The 23,722-nt window shown below is 38.0% G+C and overlaps 3 protein-coding genes across 3 annotated transcripts; all 3 read left to right on the top strand.

Annotated features, from left to right (window-relative positions):
- The first annotated feature begins 1,489 nt into the window (after positions 1–1,489).
- Positions 1,490–23,212, top strand: LOC139128155 (sulfotransferase 1 family member D1-like). The gene is made up of 2 exons (XM_070694021.1): positions 1,490–1,605; positions 21,250–23,212. Exon 2 carries the CDS (start codon positions 21,447–21,449, stop codon positions 22,368–22,370), a length of 924 nt encoding a protein of 307 aa, XP_070550122.1. The 5' UTR covers positions 1,490–1,605; positions 21,250–21,446; the 3' UTR covers positions 22,371–23,212.
- LOC139128052 (amine sulfotransferase-like) lies at positions 1,550–17,753 on the top strand. Its single transcript, XM_070693938.1, has 2 exons — positions 1,550–3,614; positions 17,672–17,753. The coding sequence occupies exon 1, from the start codon at positions 1,645–1,647 to the stop codon at positions 2,653–2,655; it is 1,011 nt and encodes a 336-aa protein (XP_070550039.1). The 5' UTR covers positions 1,550–1,644; the 3' UTR covers positions 2,656–3,614; positions 17,672–17,753.
- Positions 16,025–16,948, top strand: LOC139114399 (amine sulfotransferase-like). The gene has a single exon (XM_070676154.1). It carries the CDS (start codon positions 16,025–16,027, stop codon positions 16,946–16,948), a length of 924 nt encoding a protein of 307 aa, XP_070532255.1.
- Positions 23,213–23,722: the final 510 nt, after the last annotated feature.

Below are 23,722 nucleotides of genomic sequence, written 5' to 3'. Positions count from 1 at the left end.
CAGAGAAGTGATAAGTTGCCACTTATGCTATAACAAAAAAACGTCCTGGAATGCACTCCAGGAATGTCATTCGTTCTGTCCGTTGACTCTTAAGTGCATGTCTCAAGGACAGTACGTTACTCGCTACTATAATTAAAACATAAACATTACAATTGACAGTCACTTTACTTATTAAGAAACAATAACAAAGACGATTACACATACAGAATCGTCACAATCGTGAGGGTATGCAACAATTATGAAAGCTATGATTTTCCATACGCTAGCTTGGATAGAGGTGGATGCAGCCAGTCTCTAGTGTCAGTTCAGAAATAGCCTTGGAGGTAATAGGGTAATATTTGGGGCGAAATTCCAATATCAGATTTGTTGTCCATATCTGTACTTTCGAGCACCCTATTCTAAACAAGAACATTTGTATCAAATATCAAAAACTTATAGAGCACAGATTAAGTCAGTTAAGGATTGCAAAAACAAATATTCATATTTTTCTAACAGACTGCAACGAATAGTGAATCAACATTTTTGTTGAAATTCCAAAGTGACATTTCGTGTACACACACGATTTGTAACCACCGTATTCTAATCACTGTACATTGATGTCAATTATCAAATGTATATAAAGCACAAATATTGCTAGTTTTATATTGTAAAAATCATTCAGAGTTTTCTCTTAGACTACCCTATGTAGTGAAGCAATATTTTAGGTGAAATCCAAAAATCAATTTCATTTTTACCGCCCATTTCAAGCAAAGTACATTTACGTAAATTATCAAACATACATATTTGTACAGATATAGCTTTTTTTTCGTGATCGTTGTTCATAGTTAGTCCAATCGACTACCATGTATTATGAATTGATATTTTATGACAAAGCACTACGTATGCCACACCTTGCCTTCTAACAGTTGCGCAAAGAATGTTGACCCTCGCCAAAGGCATGCGTGAAAGTTCATGACTCGTCAAAAATGCTTGCGCGAAAAATAGCGACTGGACGCAGCCTTAAAATTCATGTAGAGGCAAGGCGCGACGCTTCACTGTTTTCAGAGTGCGCGATCGGGAGAGTAATTTTTAAGGTTCAAAGTTTTTTATTGTTTCAGGAGAGTTTAACATGGGTGGACACTTGCTGCGAGACTTTGCATATTTTTACTTTGAAGCGGCAGTTTGGTTTTGTACAATATTTAGCGGAATTTTGTTGTCTTCCACGCTTGTAAAGAGCTGTCAAACCGCAAATATTTGTGGCGGCAATTTCTACCGTTGAGTGCGAAAATATTTTCGTCAAACTTGACTGCATTCCAGTACGTCTCTTTAGTTTAGCATATGCTGCAACTTATCACTACATCTGACAGTTGTTTGTCCGTAACGTGGTATTATTAATATTGAGATGATATTAAGTAGGGATATAATATACAGATTAAGCAATCATAATGAAAAAAAGATTGTATGTTATTGGCTGAAGGTTTTGTCCGTGTGCAAAACTAGTTTCTCTTTGGCTAGAAGAGTCAAATATAAGCTTTTGTTTCCTGTTATTCTTGTTGAGTTAGCTCCAGAAGTATACTCCACCACTATAGAAGGATGCAACTGTGCCCAGCAATAATAGCCCCGGAGGTAAGATGAATATTATAGCCTACACTACCAATTCGCTGCATGCCATATTATACTTGCATAACCATCGTAAGGAACAGTGACCGTGCAGAAATCTTTATAATACCGGCATTACCAGCGATTCACAGAATGGCAACATCGGGTTGGCCGGGTTTCTTCGACGACGGGTGTTTCTTTATGGAGCACATGTACGATATCAAAGCCGTCAAAGAACGTCTCCTCGACCGTGCTTGGGATGTACGGGACAGTGACGTTGTTGTAGCCACTTTCCCCAAGTCGGGAACGCTGTGGATGTTGAACGTGATCTCAACGATGTACGCGGACATGAATATGTACTTGAGTCCTACCGATAAAGCCGTGCGCCTTGGTTATGTTTACGAGAAGACAGATGAATTCGTGCCTGGACTGTACGGAGAACATGTCCGTAATGTCAAGACAAATATACCAAAAATGGCGTCACCCCGACTTCTAGCTTGTCACGTACATCCACAACACTTTCATTCTTCATGGCGAGAGGGCAACAGAAAGTGTAAAATAATTTACATTACGCGAAATCCAAAAGATGTCTGTGTTTCGCTCTATCACTTTATGAGGTCAGTTAAGTTCAGCCGAATGGAACTGACCTGGGAAGAATGGGTGAAGGAGTTCGCTGAAGGCAAAGTCTGGTTCGGACCATGGTTGGAACATGTGTCGTCATGGCAAAGGTACGGCCGACAGGACAATGTTTTGCACCTGCAATACGAAGACATGAAACTCGATTTGAAGTCAGAAATATTGAGGGTGGCTGAGTTCTTGGGACGACCCCTCAGCGAAGAACGCCTTGACATGGTGGTTCAAAATTCCACTGTTGAGTCCATGAGGAAGAGAGGCGTCGACTCTCGTCATTGGGCAGTTCTGCACGAAGGAAGTTGGGACAGTAGTGGTGCCTACATACGGAAAGGGCAAAGTGGAAATTGGAAAAATCATTTTACAGTCGCTCAGAGCGAGTGGTTTGATGAATACCTAAAAATGGAAAGAGAGAGGAAAAGTTTGACTGTAAATTATCATATGTAAATGATCATACACACGTGCTTTACCCCGTCATTTCATAAGTCAGGTGCCGCAACTGGTAGTTTTCATAAATTTCGCAAAATCACCACAAAACATGTTTTGAAGGCTGATATACCAATTTCTCTTATTTTTGACCTTGACCTAAAATTTGTAGGGGAAATTAGAGCTGTTCGTACCTGCCCTCCCGCTGGCATACACAGAAAATGTACCCTCCCTCTGAATTTTGATGCCCACTGCCCTCCAGTATCTATGGTCTGCCCGCTCCCCACTCTCAACAACAATTCAAGCTCCCCACTGCCCTCTCCCCCCTACTGAAATTCCCCATTGCCCATAGATGCCCAGTAGGCAACTCAGATCAACACAAAACAGTTCGAGCAGCTTGCAGTATACCTTCAAACATTGCTCCAGTCTGAGTTAGGCGCTATAATCTCCCCTCAAGTTCTATCAACCACGGTTTTCTCCTCCCTCTACTTTTTTCCGGTACCCACTGTCAAAAATTTTCTCCCCACCCACTGAAAATAATGAAATTTCCTCCCCGCCCACAGTAAATATAGTTTTTTTTCTCCCCGCCTGCTGATTAATTTTAAAATTTGCCCGCTCGCTGAAAAACTGCGTACGAACACCTTTTTGCGCGAAGAGCTTAGTTTGCGGCAGCCATTAAGTCATTCATGCTTTGATAAATGTTAAACGCATTTGTTGTAAACGACCTATGTCAAGGTGTCCCTCGCGTGGATAAGACGTGTGAAGGTTGGCTCAAGATCTGACGAGAAGGAGAACGCGCCACACCTTTAATCATAATACTTAAACGAGAACAATGGAGAACGGTATATTCCTGGGTGTGATCTTTATTTTATCACAAGGAACAATCAAAGACTGACGGAAATTTGCCTGAGATGAGCATTGTATAATGATATCACCAGTAATTTTGTAGTTATGTAAGTTTAGAAAAAAAATATAAATTTGTAAAATGTAAAATGACAGATTCGAGACCTGCAATAACACGTTTCGCCAACTTGTAATAAAGATCTAAACTGGTGCTTACAACCGACATCTTGGTGTGTCAGTTATTGAAAGAATTACGATCCCAGGCCGATACATCTCGACTTATATTTCGCTAATTATGATCGCAACACAAATATAATATCCACAGTTTATCCATTATACGTACGGACTTCCACAGAAAGTGTTTTCACCAGAGGCTGACAGCCGACAAGTTTTAACACCGTTTTCGTCGGCTTGGATTCTACAGAAACATTAAAAAATCGCACATCCTCTCAAATTATCGGAATGCATAAAGCGATCAGTTTATCACAAGAAATAAATCTTGAATGCAGTTGATAGTTCTCAAAACCTGATGAGAAAGGTTTTCTCAGTGTTTTCTCTTCTTGGTGTGATATGTGATGAGCACAGGCATGCAGAAATGACCAGGAAAATAAACCATGACTACATAACACTCACACTACAGTCCAGTCTGTAGGCATTAGAAATGCATGTTTCTATTATGCAAACATCGGCCATCGCCGTGTATCAAACCACAAAGAACTGTGACCCATACCACAGAATGCAGTGGTCAATAGGAATCACGAAGCGTGTCTCCAGGTCAATAGAAATCACAAAGCGTGTCTCCATGTTCAGTTTATATGTTTTCGGTGCCACTCAATCAAGTTGATAATTTGCAAGGTTTGATAAAACAGGGGTCACAAGTTGCCTCATTGAACTTGTAGCACTATATACGTGTGGACAGTGTATCACCATTGCGATATCAAGTACGTTATATCATAGGTTTAACGTTGTAGGCGAAAGCGACATTATAGCATTGGGTAAGTTTGCCTGACCTAATTACATGTTGAAGTAATAATTTATGTATATCACTACTTGAATACTGTAGACCTGAAGTATTGCGAGTGACAAGCGATCTGTTTTTAATGTTGGGATGTACCAAATACAGTCTTTCCATTTAAGTAAATGTCAGTCTTCAGTAGTTCTGTGGGCTGTCGAGAAATTTTATGGACGTTCGAGAATTTTTGTCGATTATGTACATCACTTCTACTTGTTGAATCTGAGCAAGGTACTGGAAAAGAAATTCATTACCAGTTGTTTTCGCAGAACATGATCGATCGTCACGCATCATTCAGTGCATATTCATTGCGTTCCAACATTTGCATTGTATATTTTCAGTTGTGATGTTCGCGAAATCTGCTTTCAAAATAACGGAGTTAATTTTGTTCCCTTGTATGATGTTTAAGAAAAACTTGTTGGATTAGTGTCGCAAAGTGAAATCCATTGCATCGAATGATGGAAGATTAATCACAATTAAAACAAATATCACGAATGATGATGATGAATATTTGCATACACAGAAAGGACAATTTGGACATTTGAATGGCCATTTTACTGTCGCTGAGAGCAAGTTGTTTCATAAATATATTATACGGAAATAGAGAAGAAAAGTTTGATTGTTAAGTACCAGAAATAAATGGTCATACACACAAACTTATTTCTTCAAGTATCTCATCAGTCATTCACGTTATTCTTTGGTAAGACTATAATATCTACTATTTACCCACTTTATACACGAACATAAAAATCGGACTGAGTTTGTCGCAAAAGTGATTAGGTAATCATTAAAGGAAAGAATGTTAGTCTTTGCATTATTAACAAGAAGCAGGGTTGCGATAAAGTGGTTACATTGCATTTCTCTTATTTCTTGAAGAATTCCCAAATCGCTGTATTTTCTGTTGTATTCTCAGGTATAGGACAGTCGTTTTTCTGCACAGTCTGCCAAGACACATTCGTCATATAATAGCCAAAGAAATATACATAAGTATCATTTATTATAAAATATGAATACTTTAATAAATAAATCTTTGTACTTAGTTTAAGTATTCAACTAGCGTCGATCGTCCTTTCTGCTTTTTAATACCAGGCAAATGACTGAACTGGTACGCAACACATTTGAAAGAGCCATCTATGGCATGCCACATGCAGTTTACGTACCCTGTATGTATGCATATGTGTATTGTACGGGCCTTCATATGACATCGATGGGAAAGTTTTCTGATTTAGTTTTAGAACTGCAGCATGATGGTGAGGAATACATTTTCACTTCGCAGGTTTCAATACAAGCTGCATACAGGGAAAGTAATGTAACAAACTGAGAGTCAATCTTTCTCTGAGACACACTCTATCGATATCTGAAGTGTTCACATTTTCACACACGTGAGCTACTGACGTATCGATGTTTGCCTGTCTTTGTGTGTGTCTATCTGTCTGTCTGAGCTTATTACATACGATGTTTGTCTATCTTTGTGTGTGTCTGTCTGCGTGTCTGTGTGTCTATGGGCGCAATATAGTAAGAACGCCTTTAGGGATTAGAATCAAATCTGGTGCACAGATTCTGTATGAAACGTATGAGATTTTTGTGGGCGAGGCTTACATAATTAATATAAAATTCTATAACTATTTGTTCTGAAATCATATTTTCAAAATAATGAACATCATGGCTTATGAATTTTGTGACAGATTTTATCAAGAATTGGAAGGTGAGATTGACGTTTTACGACTATTGCACTTCTCATTTGCATATTTTAATGAACTTTGCTAATTCTGGATTTATTTCAGTAAAGTCGATGAAACTTGCCGTGTAAATCGATACTACACAACATTAGTGTAATTCAGCGAACACTTATTTGTAATTCCACCGATTCATGACCCTAGGACAAAGTTGTCTGTAAAGTGAATATATTATGATATAATATTAATGGAAGTCATTTGGCAATTTTATATCAGCTAGTTAATAATTTGCATATTTAACGACCTTTTCTAGCAAGGGATATACATCTGGATCGCTTGACCAAAGTTAAGGAAACTTTCTATGCATATTGAAGATACTATGATATAATGCACATTGCAGATACTATGATAATGACATTGATATACATGTAATTTGTGTAGCACTTTATATTATCTTATTACCAATTTGCACATTTAACAAACTTTCCTGATTAGGTATATATCACGATTGAATCTATATATTTTGATGAAACTTGCTATGCATATTGACCAAGATGTACCGTTACTTTAGGCGTTAAGCATTTGACTAATTACTAATTACTGATTTGCATGTGTAATGAACTTTTCCAATTTAGCACATTAAACTGAAAGGATCGTACCGAAGTTGTGGAAAGTTGCCATGTGCATTGATGAGACTACAACATAAGAGTATTTAAAAACATTTGCATTTTCATGCAATTTCATTCGTGATTTGCATATTTAGCAAACTTCAATGTCGTCTGTTATAAATCACTTTAAGTACCATTCACCACCGGTACATTAAAGAGGGGCACTGACTACTGATGGAATTTTAAACTTTCATGTGTCTCACGAAACTGAAACGAGAGATTTAAAATCACATTTGTAGTCAAATTTGGGAATTTTATCACATAATGTCTATACCATCATTTACCTGAAATCATAGAGAACCTTGGGCCCTAAACTGAAACTGCTGATACATATCATGTAACATCATTTTTATCATGGTAATAATATACAATTCATTCTAAATAACATCAGTGTTGTTTGTAATATACCAATGACAGGGATGTTTTTCCACAGTTGATGGTCAGTAGCGCAGTTCACAGTTACACTGACGCCAGTCTTCGACCTATAGCGATAGAACGGGGCAAAATAAGAAACGTCAAAATCGTGCTAGTGCATGGAAATCTTTTTACTATATGGGAGTAATGAAATTGCCTAATTAGGTACTTTCAAAAGGGAGGACTCGCCCAAAATTGATAAAACTTGTTCGGTAGACTGATTTTACAATGATATAACACAAGTGAAAGACGTTTAGTTTTTTTGTGTAAGCAATATTTTAATACGCATATTTCCTCAAATATCTTTATACGTGATATTTAACCATTACTGGAAGAACAAAGTTGATGAAAGCGCTAAAGGTATTAGAAATTTGTGGTAGTAGTGAAAGACATTTTACATTTTCATGTCAGCTAATACCTCGCATATTCCCTTAGCCTTCAGAATTTGACATATAGAACTCGAACGACTGGACCAAAAGCGATTTAACTTGCAAGATAAAGTGATGATACAATGATATGAGAGCAGTGAAAAAAGTTTTACATTTTCCTTTCAGCTAATCACTGATTTATATTTTTAAAGATATTTTCAATTGAAGCTATATACGATGAACATTGCTTGTAATGTTCAAAATCATGGCAATAGAAATCTGGAAAATAACATTTTCCGTTCATATCTGGTTTAGATCATGTTGTGCGTATCAAAGATCAATGCAGTCTAGAAGATAAACCTGGAACTGGTGGATTTCAAAAATTTGAAAGATTTGTTGACTCCTTCTGGTTGAAATACAATCCATAAATCCACTTATGTCAACCACCGCACAGACATTTATGTGTGTGGTGAATTTGTAAATTTTAAGCCACACATTTATGTGCATACCAAACTGACCCTAAGGTAGAATAGAGAGTATATTCTTTGAACTTTATACACTTCTATGTCACAACGTTATATGTTATCATAAAGAGGTGTCCTGGTTTATTTGCAGGGTATGCAATCCTCGAACCAGTCCAGTTCTGCTAAAGTTTTGTGTGACATAAAAAAACAGAACAACCTAGTCCATCAAGGCCACTTATTGGAAGTTTTTGACACATGCTAGTCTAATACAATGTATCAGCCCTTTATATACGTACGTACATACATACATACGTACGTACATACATACATACATACATACATACATAATACATACGTACATACGTACATACGTACATACATACATACATACATACATACATACATACATACATACATACATACATACATTGCATTGGCTATCAGAAATGACATCTCGTGTTACGTGATGTCAACGGGGGGAATCTAGATTTCGATTTTCATAATAGAAAGGTTGTAAAAACCGCATTTTGTTAACCAAACAGGCTGCAAAAAAGCTATAAACAAGCTAAAGATTTAAAAAAATTCGTGTTAAAAAATCCTTTCCTGATGACTTTTTATATCTGTAGAGATGACTTTCAAATTGCACTATGTATATTTAGGCAGAATGCACCGCGGGAACAGATATTCGAATTCTCAAACTTTTACCTCACCTTTTTAATTTACCGCTGTCGGGGTTCATTTTGAGGCACTGGAGTACATATAGTGTTCTCCGGTTTATCGTTGTGAAAATAGGGAAGGCAACCATTTAGAATTTAAATTGTCTGTAAATATATTTTTGTACCAATTTCTATACCGTTACCGGGGATTTAGATCCTTGAGTTTTAAAAGATGGTGTATAACATTTTCTTGAGGATAGTTTGGCCAAATGTCTTTCATTTTCGAGGCACAAACTACTTTGAAGACAAATGCTGACCAGAGAAAACTGAGACATGGATTTGTTTATCTTTGTGGGACACAATATGACCCATCGACCTGCTTATATATCAACTAATACACAATTTATCAAATGTTTAGTAAATTCAGAAGTTCCAAACCACACATACTTGTCAACCAAACTGACCTTTTGGTGACATAGAAAGTCTGTTTCTTGATTTTTCAACACTTCTACGTCACATGTTTATATGTTTTCTTACAGCAGTGCCCTGGTTCACTCGATGGGAGACTTGAACCAGTTTAGCTAAACATGATACACATGCTAATAAGGGAGCCTTCAGTAATTACAAGGGGGGGGCGGGGGAATTGGGGAGAGGGTCACTTTTTAGAAAACAGTTCAAGGGGGAGGGTCACTTTTTATAAACCTATCTTGGGGGAGGGTCACTTTTGACAGAAGCTGATATTATGGCCAAAACTTTGATTGTCCGTGTGATATTTCCTGAATAGGAAATCACCAACAAAATACGCACACACTTATAGACCGCCATGCATAGTGAATTGACATTTGGTGAGATTCCAAAATCATATTTCTTACACAACCATAGACTTGTAACCACTCTAGTCTAATCAAGAACAATAATCTTAATAATCAAGCATACATAAATGCACAGATTTATCTAATTTTGTACTGAAAAAAAATTATTCACAGTTTCATTATAGACCCCAATGCATAGTGAATCGACATTTTGGTGAAATTCCAAAATCAATTTTCTTGCACAACCATGGACTTGTAACCATTCTAGTCTTATCAAGAACAATAATGTGACTAATCAAGCATACATAAATGCACAGATTTATCTAATTTTGTACTGAAAAAAAATTATTCATAGTTTCATCATAGACCCCAATGCATAGTCTATGGACATTTTGGTGAAATTCCAAAATCATATTTCTTGCACAACCATAGACTTGTAACCACTGTAGTCTAATCAAGAACAATAATCTTAATAATCAAGCATGCATAAATGCACAGATTTATCTAATTTTGTACTGAAAAAAAATTATTCATAGTTTCATCATAGACCCCAATGCATAGTGTATTGAATGACAATTGGTGAAATTCCATAATCAAATTTCTTACACAACCATAGACTTATAACCACTCTAGTCTAATCAAGAAAATTAATATCAATAATCAAGAGTACACAAATGCAAAGATTTACCTATTTTTGTATTGGAAAAAACTATTCATAATTTCATCATAAACACCATGGATAGTGAACCAACATTTTAGATGAAATTCAGAAATCAATTTCCTGTACACAAATGTTCATTTTACTTCCCTATTCAAGCAAAGTACATTTAAATACATTATCAAACATATATAAAATACAGATATAGCATTTTTGTGGGGGTAAATTGTCAATAATTTGCCTGATAAACTCCTATGTATTATGATTTGATATATTTGGATGAAGCACTAAATCAGCTACATCTTGCCTTCTTATAGTTGGACAAAATATGGTGACCCTCCCTAAACTGTATAAAAATACCTTATCTCTTCAAAAATTCTTGCGTGATAAATTGCGACTGTCCCTCCAAAAACACCAGCCCTCCCCTCTGTAATTTGTCCCTAACATAACAATTGAGCCAATTGTTATGTAAATTAGCTGATACTGTTTTAGTTATTCCTGGGGAGAATACCGCAGTGGTGGGGGGAGGGTCAAGTTTTAGAATGTCGGACAAGGGGGAGGGTCACATTTTAGACAGGAGGATTGGGGGGAGGGTCACATTTTACGGTACAGGTGTTCGTGAAATTCCCCCGGCCCACCCCCCTGTAATTACTGAAGGCTCCCTAAGTGACTCCGCTACGGAGTGATTGAACTCAAAGCACTGACCTCATTACCAAGTCAAAGCTTGGTGTGACATGAAAAAACCCAGAACAACCAACTTATTAAGCCCACCAACAGGTCTTTAACATATGTTAATGTGTCTAATACAATATATATCAGCCCTTTACATATACGAGGCGCCAAATGTAAAAAAATTAATTTACACAATCAAGCTTTTTTTAGAGATAGAAAAGGTGGAAAATGTATAGAGAGAGAGGAATTATATATATATATATATATATATATATATATATATAAATATACATACATATATACATATATATGTGTGCGTGTGTATACACACACATACAGATACGTTGCCCCACACATATGTTTGCGTATGCATACATATACATACATATAGAAAAAAATACGCGCACGCATATAGCGTATTCATTCTTACATGTAGAATACATACATACACACATACATAATAAGTACGCACATACATACATACATACATACATACATACATACATACATACATACATACATACATACATACATAGACTATAGAGCCTGGACAAGGGTCGAGCCTCGACGCGAAAAAAATTATATACATAGAACCTCGTTCTGACTTACTGATACAGCTGGACCTCGTTCTGACTTAGTGATAGAGCTGCAAAATTTTATATACATTGAACCTCGTTCTGACTTACTGATAGAGCTGCAAAATTTTATATACACAGAACCTCGTCCTGACTTACTGATAGAGCTGCAAAATTTTATATACATAGAACCTCGTTCTGACTTACTGATACAGCTGGACCTCGTTCTGACTTACTGATAGAGCTGCAAAATTTTATATACATAGAACCTCGTTCTGACTTACTGATAGAGCTGCAAAATTTTATATACATAGAACCTCGTCCTGACTTACTGATACAGCTGCAAAATTTTATATACATAGAACCTCGTTCTGAATACTCAGACTCGATGGGGAAATTTTACATACAGCACGCTGGGAAGTTTTATACACAGATTCGATGGGGAAATTTTACATACAGCACGCTGGGAAGTTTTATACACAGACTCGATGGGGAAATTTTACATACAGCTAGCTGGGAAGTTTTATACACAGACTCGATGGGGAAATTTTACATACAGCTAGCTGGGAAGTTTTATACAAAGACTCGATGGGGAAATTTTACATACAGCTAGCTGGGAAGTTTTATACACAGACTCGATGGGGAAATTTTACATACAGCTAGCTGGGAAGTTTTATACACAGACTCGATAAGAAAATTTTACATACAGCTAGCTGGGAAGTTTTATACACACACTCCGTGGGAAACTTTTACATACAGACTCGTCTTGGATTAAGTGTAATACCTAGTGATGCTTGTGCTCAGAAAGCGTGATTGAACTCTGCCCGGTATTGTACGTGGCTAGACCCTGGCAAGACGAAAGCTAATACACGCATAGTGCTGGCGCTTGTGCTATTCAAGTGCATTTTAACTTTCCGGTTTATTTTGATCTAGTAAGCTAGCCACAACAATGATCGTGGTATTGCTATCAGGTGAGATCACCACTGATCTGGGCTGCTCGTAGCCTAGCCCCGTGTACATGTCTGTGTGTACCCGGCTGTGGTGGAGGCCGTATAACGCCGGGAACACACAGATCTGTACGCAGGGCTACTCGTCAACCATACAACGGCGTCATCCATACAACTATCGTTCACTGAGACCGCTGCAGTCCGTCAGCTGTGCAACGAACTTTCGCGGTCTGCACAGTTACGAGAATAAAGACAAAAAATTAATACTGAAATCTTGGAGCGAATAAACCCATGCACAATGATGGATGAAGATAAATTTGAGTAAAAAGACAGCAATTCTTGGTCTTGGACTTTCCTCGGGTCATTTGACACAAGGAGCATGGAGGTACACGCGAGCATGTAGCTAAGGGACTGGTCAGTTGCTTCAGCCAGGGGGGCCCGTGGATTCATGGGGTCACCCTGTTTTTGACGTTGGTGATGGGGGTGGTCACCATGTTTTTGAAATGCCCAATAGGGGGGTCAGTGTGTTTTTCAAGTTCAACAAGGGCTCATACTTGCATAAAATGCATTGTGCCAGCCACAAATTCCAGCATTGAGTTTCATTTTTTGGCGCGCCCTTGGGCGCATTTCTTTAAAATATCAAACATATTTTTCAGCATGCCCTTCATATGAAAAGCATGGCAAGTTCCTGATACTTTTCTGTTTTCTCTATGAGAATTTAGTATAAGAAAGAAACATGCACTAATATTTCAATCACATTTTCCTTACAATAGTTCTTGACATCTGCTTATGCATAAAGAGAGTTGGAATACATACAGCTCGTTCAAAATACTGTAGGCCTACTCAAGCTTTAGAATTGACACTTTTAAGTTCCTATCTTACAACTGACATGACACCAATTTCATTAAAACACAGAATGACTGATTGTTGAAAATATACCCCTAAAAATTATATATATATATATATATATATATATATATATATATATATATATATATATATACTGAATTATTCAATTTATATTCCACCTTTTGTTTTACCTTTGTTTCACAGAGGGGGGGGGGTCACCCTGTTTTGAAAAGTTGGAATGTGGGGTCACCCTGTTTTCGAAAGTTGGAATGGGGGGGGGGTTCAGCTACTTTTTGAACGTCGGCAAAAAATAATCCAACGCCCCCCTAGGCCAAAGAAACTGACCAGTCCCTAATACAACGGTTGTGTTTACGAGAATTAGAAAAGATCAGACACTCAAAACAGCAGTAAATCAGCGACGCTCAACCGACAGAGTATATGAGATTCATGGAAGACGGCATGGTGGTCGCAAGAGATCTCTTTCTACCTCCATGCCATATTCAATGAATCTCATATACTCTATCGGCTGAGCGTCGCTGATTGACTGGTGAATGGAATGTCTGATCATTTCTAATTCTCGTAAACACACCCAAGCACCCTGCTCTGTGTACCGCCATTCTCCTTGCGTCGAATGCCCCGAGAAAGCCCAAGACCAAGAATTGCTGTCTTGTTACACAAATTTGCCTTCATCCATCATAGTGCATGGGTTTATTGCACCAAAATTTCCAAATAAAATTTTTGTCTTTATTCTCTTCACTCTGTAGACTGCAAAAGTAGGTTGCACAGCCGACTGCAGTGACCTGCAGTGAACGAGCACTGTGTGGTCGACGCCTAGCGCATGTCCTTTCTTCTAGGAACAGCCCAGATCAGTGGTGATCTCTCGTGATAGCTATACCACGGTCATTGTTGTCGCTAGCACAAAATAAACCGGAAAGTTCAAATGCACTTGAATAGCATAAGCGCTAGCACTATGCGTGTATTAGCTTTAGTCTTGCCAGGGTCTAGCCACAAAAAAGGCAGCTCACGGCCGGCGGCTGGCCGGGCTGTGCGCGGTCTTTTCCTAACTTGTTGCTGTGAAGCAGCAGCCGCTACAGGCCAGCACTGCAAAGAAAACAGGTCAGAAAAGCCAGCGCACGGCATATGGGCTACAATAATTGCACCTAGCCTGGGTCATTCTCAGCCCTGCCATGGTACCTTCTTAGCTCCATGGCCCTGCGGACGATACTGTGTTTTCCCAGCGCGGCGCGAGAGGCCTACCGAGTTCAATCACGCTTTCTGAGCACAAGCATCACTAGTACACTTTAATAATCCAAGACGAGTCTGTATGTAAAAGTTTCCCATCGAGTCTGTGTATAACACTTCCCAGCTAGCTGTATGTAAAATTTCCCCATCCAGTCTGTGTATAAAACTTCCCAGCTAGCTGTATGTAAAATTTCCCCATCGAGTCTGTGTATAAAACTTCCCAGCGTGCTGTATGTAAAATTTCCCCATCGAGTCTGTGTATAAAACTTCCCAGCGTGCTGTATGTAAAATTTCCCCATCGAGTCTGAGTATTCAGAACGAGGTTCTATGTATTGTAAATTTTGCAGCTGTATCAGTAAGTCAGGACGAGGTTCTATGTATATAAAATTTTGCAGCTCTATCAGTAAGTCAGGACGAGGTTCTATGTATATAAAATTTTGCAGCTCTATCAGTAAGTCAGAACGAGGTCCAGCTGTATCAGTAAGTCAGAACGAGGTTCTATGTATATAAAATTTTGCAGCTCTATCAGTAAGTCAGGACGAGGTTCTATGTATATAAAATTTTGCAGCTCTATCAGTAAGTCAGAACGAGGTTCAATGTATATAAAATTTTGCAGCTCTATCAGTAAGTCAGAACGAGGTCCAGCTGTATCAGTAAGTCAGAACGAGGTTCTATGTATATAATTTTTTTCGCGTCGAGGCTCGACCCTTGTCCAGGCTCTATAGTCTATGTATGTATGTATGTATGTATGTATGTATGTATGTATGTATGTATGTATGTATGTATGTATGTGCGTACTTATTATGTATGTGTGTATGTATGTATTCTACATGTAAGAATGAATACGCTATATGCGTGCGCGTATTTTTTACTATATGTATGTATGTACATGTATGCATACGCAAACATATGTGTGGGGCAATGTATCTGTGTGTGTGTGTATACACACGCACACATATATATGTATATATGTATATATATATGTATATATATATTATATATATATATATATATATATATATATATATATATATATATATATATATATATAATTCCTCTCTCTATATACATTTTCCACCTTTTCTATCTCTAAAAAAAGCTTGATTGTGTAAATTAATTTTTTTACATTTGGCGCCTCGTATACATACATACATACATAAATACATACATGCATACATACATACATACATACATCATCCATCCATTCATTCACCCATCCATCCATCCGTTCATCCATTGTATTGGCCATGAAAAATGACATCCCGTGATCTGTCAGTGCATTACTGTATTGCATTGAGACCTTCGACAAACTGGTTGTCATTCTCGATTCATTCGACAGGAGAGTGTTCAAATTATGAGACTGCCCAATCAGTGACGGATATTTCCTTCTATTAGGGTGCCACTTGACCACTGCAATGTTATCAGGCAACTATCTCCAGCCCATAAGCGCACTGGCATAGGGCTATCATAGCAGGGCACAGCGACTGTGTTTAGTCTTTCGTGCATCATCACAATATTGCCAGTACTTGCTAGAATGGCAACATCAGAGTGGAAGGGTTTCTTTGACGATGGATGTTACTTTATCGAGCACGCCCATGATATCAGGGCCGTTAAAAAACGTGACATTGATCGTGCTTGGGATATGCGAGAGAGCGATGTTCTAGTGGTCACTTTCCCCAAGTCGGGAACGCTGTGGATGTTGAATGTGATCTCAACGATGTATGCGGACATGAATATGTACTTGAGCCCTACTGATAAAGTCGTGCGCCTTTGTTATGTATACGAGAAGACAGATGAATTCGTGCCTGGACTGTATGGAGAACATGTCCGTAATGCCAAGAAAAATATACCAAAAATGGCGTCTCCCCGACTTCTAGCTTGTCACGTACATCCACAACACTTTCATTCTTCATGGCGAGAGGGCAACAGAAAGTGTAAAATAATTTACATTACACGAAATCCAAAAGATGTCTGCGTTTCTCTCTATCACTTTATGAGGTCAGTTAAGTTCAGCCGAATGGAACTGACCTGGGAAGAATGGGTGAAGGAGTTCGCTGAAGGCAAAGTTTGGTTCGGACCATGGTTGGAACATGTGTCGTCATGGCAAAAATACGGCCTACAAGACAATGTTTTGAACCTGCACTATGAAGACATGAAACTCGATTTGAAGTCAGAAATATTGAGGGTGGCTGAGTTCTTGGGACGACCACTCAGCGAAGAACGCCTCGACCTGGTGGTTCAAAGTTCCACTGTTGAGTCAATGAGGAAGAGAGGCGTCGACTCTCGTCATTGGGCAGTTCTGCACGAAGGAAGTTGGGACAGTAGTGGTGCCTACATACGGAAAGGGCAAAGTGGAAATTGGAAAGATCATTTTACAGTCGCTCAGAGCGAATGGTTTGATGAATACCTAAAAATGGAAATAGAGAAGAAAAGTTTGACTGTAAATTATCATAAGTAAATGATAATACACACAAGCTTTTTCCTGTCATTTCGTCAAGTCTGAATTCACAATTTATCATATTGATATAATTCATCAGAGACCGGCAGCGGGCGAAATTGGATAGCTTCACCAGCATTTTCGTCAGCTTCCGGGGATTCTAGTCAGAAACATTATTAAATCCCACATTCTCGCAGATTATTACAATATGTAATGCAATGAATGTAGATGCCTGGTGTATAGGCTAGCAAACACAGCTATATTTTATTACGGCTTTCTCCTCCCTCTACTTTTTTCCGGTACCCACTGTCAAAAATTTCCTCCCCGCCCACTGAAAATAATGAAATTTCCTCCCCGCCCACAGTAAATATAGTTTTTTTCTTCCCTTCTGCTGATTAATTTTAAAATTTGCCCGCTCGCTGAAAAACTGCGTACGAACACATTTTTGCACGAAGAGCTTAGTTTGCGGCACCTGATAAGTCATTCATGCATTGATAAATGTTAAACGCATTTGTTGTAAACGACCTATGTCAAGGCGTCCCTCGCGTGGATAAGGCGTGTGAAGGTTGTCTCAAGATCTGACGAGAAGGAGAACGCGCCACACCTTTAATCATAATACTTAAACGAGAACAATGGAGAACGGTATATTCCTGGGTGTGTAATTTGCCTGAGATGAGCTTTGTATAATGATATTACCAGTAATTTTGTAGTTATGTAAGTTTAGAAAAAAATATAAATTTGTAGAATGTAAAATGACAGATTCGAGGCCTGCAATATCACATTTCGCCAACTTGTAATAAACATCTAAACTGGTGCTTACAACCGACATCTTGGTGTGTCAATTATTGAAAGTATTACGATCCAAGGCCGATACATCCCGACTTATATTTCCCTAACTATGATCGCAACATAAGTATGATATCCACAGTATACCCATTATACGTACGGACTTCCACTAAAAGTGTTTTCACCAGAGGCTGACAGCCGACAAAATTTTAACACCATTTTCGTCGGCTTGGATTCTGCAGAAACATTAAAAAATCGCACATCCTCTCAAATGTTTAAATGTTTAAACATTTGGCAATTTTATATCAGCTATTAATAATTTGCATATTTAACGACCTTTTGTAGCGAGAGATATACGTCTGGATCGGCTTGACCAAAGTTTAAGAAACTTGCTATGCACATTGAAGATACTATGATATAATGTACATTGCAGATTGATATACATGTAATTTGTATAGCACTTTATATCAACTTATTACCAATTTTCACATTTAACAAACTTTCCTGATGAGGTATAGATCACGATTGACTTTATATATTTTGATGAAACTTGCTATGCATATTGACCAAGATTTACCGTTACTTTGGGCGTTAAGCATTTGTCTAATTACTAATTACTGATTTGCATGTGTAATGAACTTTTCCAATTTAGCACACTAATCTGAAAGGACCGTACCGAAGTTGTGGAAAGTTGCCATGTGACAACTTGTGATGAGACTACAACATAAAAGTATTTAAAAACATTTTCATTTTCATGCAAGCTCATTCGTGATTTACATACTTAACAAACTTCAAATTCGTCAATTATAAATCACTTTAATTACCATTCGCCACCGGTACATCAAACTGGGGCACCGACTAGTAATGGAATTTTAAACTTTCATCTGTTTCACGAGACTGGAACGAGAGTTTAAAAATCTCATTTTTAGTCAAATTTGGGAATTTTATCACATAATTTCTATACCATTATTTACCTGAATCATAGAGAACCTTGGGCCCCAACCTGACGCCCTTATTCGACCTATAGCGCGAGAACGGGGCAAAATAAGAAACGAGATCAAAGTCGTGCAAGTGGGAATCTTTTTACTGTGTAGGAGTAAAGAGTTACCCAATGAGGTACTTTCAAAAGGGAGGACTCGCACAAAATTGATAAAACTTGCTCGGTAGACTGATTTTACAATGATATAACACAAGTGAAAGACGTTTAGTTTTTTTGTGCAAGCAATTTTTAATACACATATTTCCGCAAATATCCTTACAAGTGATATTTAACCATTATTGGAAGAACAAAGTTGATGAAAGCGCTAAAGTTATTAGAAATTTGTGGTAGTAGCGAAAAACATTTTATATTTTCATGTCAGTTAATGCCTCGCATATTCCATGAGCCTTCAGAATTTGACTACTAGAAGTCAAACGACTGGACCAAAGGCGATTAAAGTTGCAAGATAAAGTGATGATACAATGATATGACAGCAGTGAAAGAAGTTTAACATTTTCCTTTCAGCTAATCACTGATTTATATTTTTAAGGATATTTTCAATTCAAGCTATATACGATGAACATTACTTGCAATGTTCAAACTCGTGGCAATAATATCTATAGAAATCTGCAAAACATTTTCCGTTCATATCTGGTTTGGATCATGTTTTGCGTATCAAAGATCAATGCAGTCTAGAAAAAACATGAAACAGGTCGATTTCAAAAATCTGAAAGATTTGTTGACTCCTTCAGGTTGCAATACAATCAATAAACCCACCAATGTCAACCAACGCATAAACATTTATGTGTGTGGTGAATTTGTAAATTTTAAGCCACACATTTATGTGTATACCAAACTGACCCTAAGGTAAAATAGAGAGTATATTCTTTGATCTTTATACACTGCTATGTCACAACGTTATATGTTATCATAAAGAGGTGTCCTTGTTTATTTGCAGGGTATGCAATCCTCGAACCAGTTCTGCTAAAGTTTTGTGTGACATACAAAAACAGAACAGCCTAGTCCATCAAGTCCAAATATTGCAGGTTTTGACACATGCGAGTCTAATACAATGTATCAACTCTTTACATACATACATACATACATACATACATACATACATACATACATACATACATACATACATACATACATACATACATACATACATACATACATACATACATACATACATACATACATACGTACATTGTATTGGCGCTCAGAAATGACATCTCGTGTTACGTGACGTCAGCGGGGTGACTCTAGATTTTCGATGTTCACAAAAGAAAGATTGTAAACACAACATTTTGTTAACTCAACAGGCTGCAAATCAAGCTACAAACCAGCTAAGGATTGTGAAAAAATTCGAGTTAAAAATCCTCTCATGATGGACTTTTTATATCTGTTGAGATAACTTCCTAATTACACTATGTATATTTAGGTAGAATGAACCTCGGGAATATATATTCGAATTCTCAAACTTTTACCTCACCTTTTTAATTTACCGCTGTGAGGCACTGGAGTACATATAGTGTTCTCCGGTTTATCGTTGTGAAAATAGGGAAGGCAACCATTTAGAATTAAATTGTCGGTAAATATATTCCCTTGTACCGTTACCGGAGATTTATATTCTTGATTTCTAAAAGGTAGTGTATAACATTTCCTTGAGGAAAGTGTGGCCAAATGTCTTTCATTTTCGAGGCACAAACTACTTTGAAGACCAATGCAGAGAAACTGAGGCAGATTGATTTGTTTATCTTTGTGGGACAAAATAAGCTTATGATCCATCAACCTCCTAATATATAAACCACTACACAATTTATCACATGTTTAGTAAGATCAGAAGTTCCAAACCACACACACTTGTTAACCAAACTGACCTTTTGGTGACATAGAAAGTCTGTTTCTTGATTGTTGAACACTTCTACGTCACATGTTTATATGTTTTCAAACAGCAGTGCCCTGGTTCACTTGCTGGAAGCCTTGAACCAGTTTGGCTAATGTTTAGTGTGACATGAAAAAAAAACTGAACAGTCAACTTTATTAAGCCCCACCAACAGGTCTTTGACATATGTTAATGCGTGTCTAATACAATATATCAGCCCTTTACATACATACATACATACATACATACATACATACATACATACATACATACATACATACATACATACATACATACATACATACATACACACATACATACACACATACATACGTACGTACGTACGTACGTACGTACGTACGTACATACATACATACATACATACATACATACATACATACATACGTACTACGTACATACATACATACATACATACATACATACATACATACATACATACATACATACATACATACATACATACATACATACATACATACATACATACATACATACATACATACATTTGTATTGGCCATCAAAAATGACATCCCGTGTTGTCAGTGCATTACTGTGCAATGCTACAAGTATAGACCCTCTTTACCACGATCTAATTTGCCAAGCACAATTTTAACAAACTGGTTGTCATTCTCGATTTTTTTTCGACAGGGGAGTGTTCAAATTATGACACTGACCAATCAGCGACGGATATTTCCTTCAAATTAGGGTGCCGCTTGACCACTGCAATGTTATCAGGTAAACTGTCTCTAGCCCATAAGCGCCGTGGCATAAGGCTATCATAGCAGGGCACAGCGACTGTGTTGACTCTTTAGTGCAACAACACAACATTGCCAGTACTTGCTGGAATGGCAACATCAGAGTGGAAGGGTTTCTTTGACGATGGATGTTACTTTATCGAGCACGCCCATGACATCAGAGCCATCAAAGAACGTGACATTGATCGTGCTTGGGATATGCGAGAGAGCGATGTTCTAGTGGTCACTTTCCCCAAGTCGGGAACGCTGTGGATGTTGAATGTGATCTCAACGATGTATGAGGACATGAATATGTACTTGAGCCCTACTGATAAAGTCGTGCGCCTTTGTTATGTATACGAGAAGACAGATGAATTTGTGCCTGGACTGTATGGAGAACATGTCCGTAATGCCAAGAAAAATATACCAAAAATGGCGTCTCCCCGACTTCTAGCTTGTCACGTACATCCACAACACTTTCATTCTTTATGGCGAGAGGGCACCAGAAAGTGTAAAATAATTTACATTACACGAAATCCAAAAGATGTCTGCGTTTCGCTCTATCACTTTATGAGGTCAGTTAAGTTCAGCCGAATGGAACTGACCTGGGAAGAATGGGTGAAGGAGTTCGCTGAAGGCAAAGTTTGGTTCGGACCATGGTTGAAACATGTGTCGTCGTGGCAAAAATACGGCCTACAAGACAATGTTTTGCACCTGCACTATGAAGACATGAAACTCGATTTGAAGTCAGAAATATTGAGGGTGGCTGAGTTCTTGGGACGACCCCTCAGCGAAGAACGCCTTGACATGGTGGTTCAAAGTTCCACTGTTGAGTCCATGAGGAAGAGAGGCGTCGACTCTCGTCATTGGGCAGTTCTGCACGAAGGAAGTTGGGACAGTAGTGGTGCCTACATACGGAAAGGGCAAAGTGGAAATTGGAAAGATCATTTTACAGTCGCTCAGAGCGAATGGTTTGATGAATACCTAAAAATGGAAATAGAGAAGAAAAGTTTGACTGTAAATTATCATAACTAAATGATAATACACACAAGCTTTTTCCTGTCATTTCGTCAAGTCTGAATTCACAATTTATCATATTGATATAATTCATCAGAGACCGGCAGCGGGCGAAATTGGATAGCTTCACCAGCATTTTCGTCAGCTTCCGGGGATTCTAGTCAGAAACATTATTAAATCCCACATTCTCGCAGATTATTACAATATGTAATGCAATGAATGTAGATGCCTGGTGTATAGGCTAGCAAATACAGCTATATTTTATTACGGCTTTCTCCTCCCTCTACTTTTTTCCGGTACCCACTGTCAAAAAATTCCTCCCCGCCCACTGAAAATAATGAAATTTCCTCCCCGCCCACAGTAAATATAGCTTTTTCTCCCCGCCTGCTGATTAATTTTAAAATTTGCCCGCTCGCTGAAAAACTGCGTACGAAGACCTTTTTGCACGAAGAGCTTAGTTGGCGGCACCTGATAAGTCATTCATGCATTGATAAATGTTAAACGCCTTTGTTGTAAACGACCTATGTCAAGGCGTCCCTCGGGCGGATAAGGCGTGTGAAGGTTGTCTCAAGATCTGACGAAAAGGAGAACGCGCCACACCTTTAATCATAATACTTAAACGAGAACAATGGAGAACGGTATATTCCTGGCTGTGATCTTTATTTTATCACAAGGAACAATCAAAGACTGACGGAAATTTGCCTGAGATGAGCATTGTATAATGATATTACCAGTAATTTTGCAGTTATGTAAGTTTAGAAAAAATATAAATTTGTAGAATGTAAAATGACAGATTCGAGACCTGCATTATCACGTTTCGCCAACTTGTAATAAACATCTAAACTGGTGCTTACAACCGACATCTTGGTGTGTCAATTATTGAAAGTATTACGATCCAAGGCCGATACATCCCGACTTATATTTCCCTAACTATGATCGCAACATAAATATGATATCCACAGTTTATCCATTATACGTGCGGACTTTCACTAAAAGTGTTTTCACCAGAGGCTGACAGCCGACAAAATTTTAACAATGTTTTCGTCGGCTTGGATTCTACAGAAACATTAAAAAATCGCACATCCTCTCAAATTATTGGAACGTATAAAGCGATCACTTTATCACAAGAAATAAATCTTGAATGCAGTTGATAGTTCTCAAAACCTGATGAGAAAGGTTTTCTCCATTTGGTATGATATGAGATGAGCACAGGCATGTAGAAAAGACCAGGAAAATAAGCCATGACACCTACATAACACTCACACTACAGTCGGTTGTGGTTCGATACACGGCGAAGGTCTCTGTAGGCATTAGAAATGCATGTTTCTATTATGCATACATCGGCCATCGCAGTGTATTGAACCACAAAG

Source organism: Ptychodera flava, chromosome 1, assembly GCF_041260155.1.
Source record: "Ptychodera flava strain L36383 chromosome 1, AS_Pfla_20210202, whole genome shotgun sequence".
In the NCBI taxonomy this organism is placed as follows: Eukaryota; Metazoa; Hemichordata; class Enteropneusta; family Ptychoderidae; genus Ptychodera; species Ptychodera flava.
Note: the sequence above shows the minus strand (reverse complement) of the source record. Positions and strands in the feature narration are given on the sequence as shown.

Coding starts and splice junctions, on each gene's coding strand:
- LOC139128052 (XM_070693938.1), top strand. CDS start 1,645: ATGCCATATTATACTTGCATAACCATCGTAAGGAACAGTGACCGTGCA.
- LOC139114399 (XM_070676154.1), top strand. CDS start 16,025: ATGGCAACATCAGAGTGGAAGGGTTTCTTTGACGATGGATGTTACTTT.
- LOC139128155 (XM_070694021.1), top strand. CDS start 21,447: ATGGCAACATCAGAGTGGAAGGGTTTCTTTGACGATGGATGTTACTTT.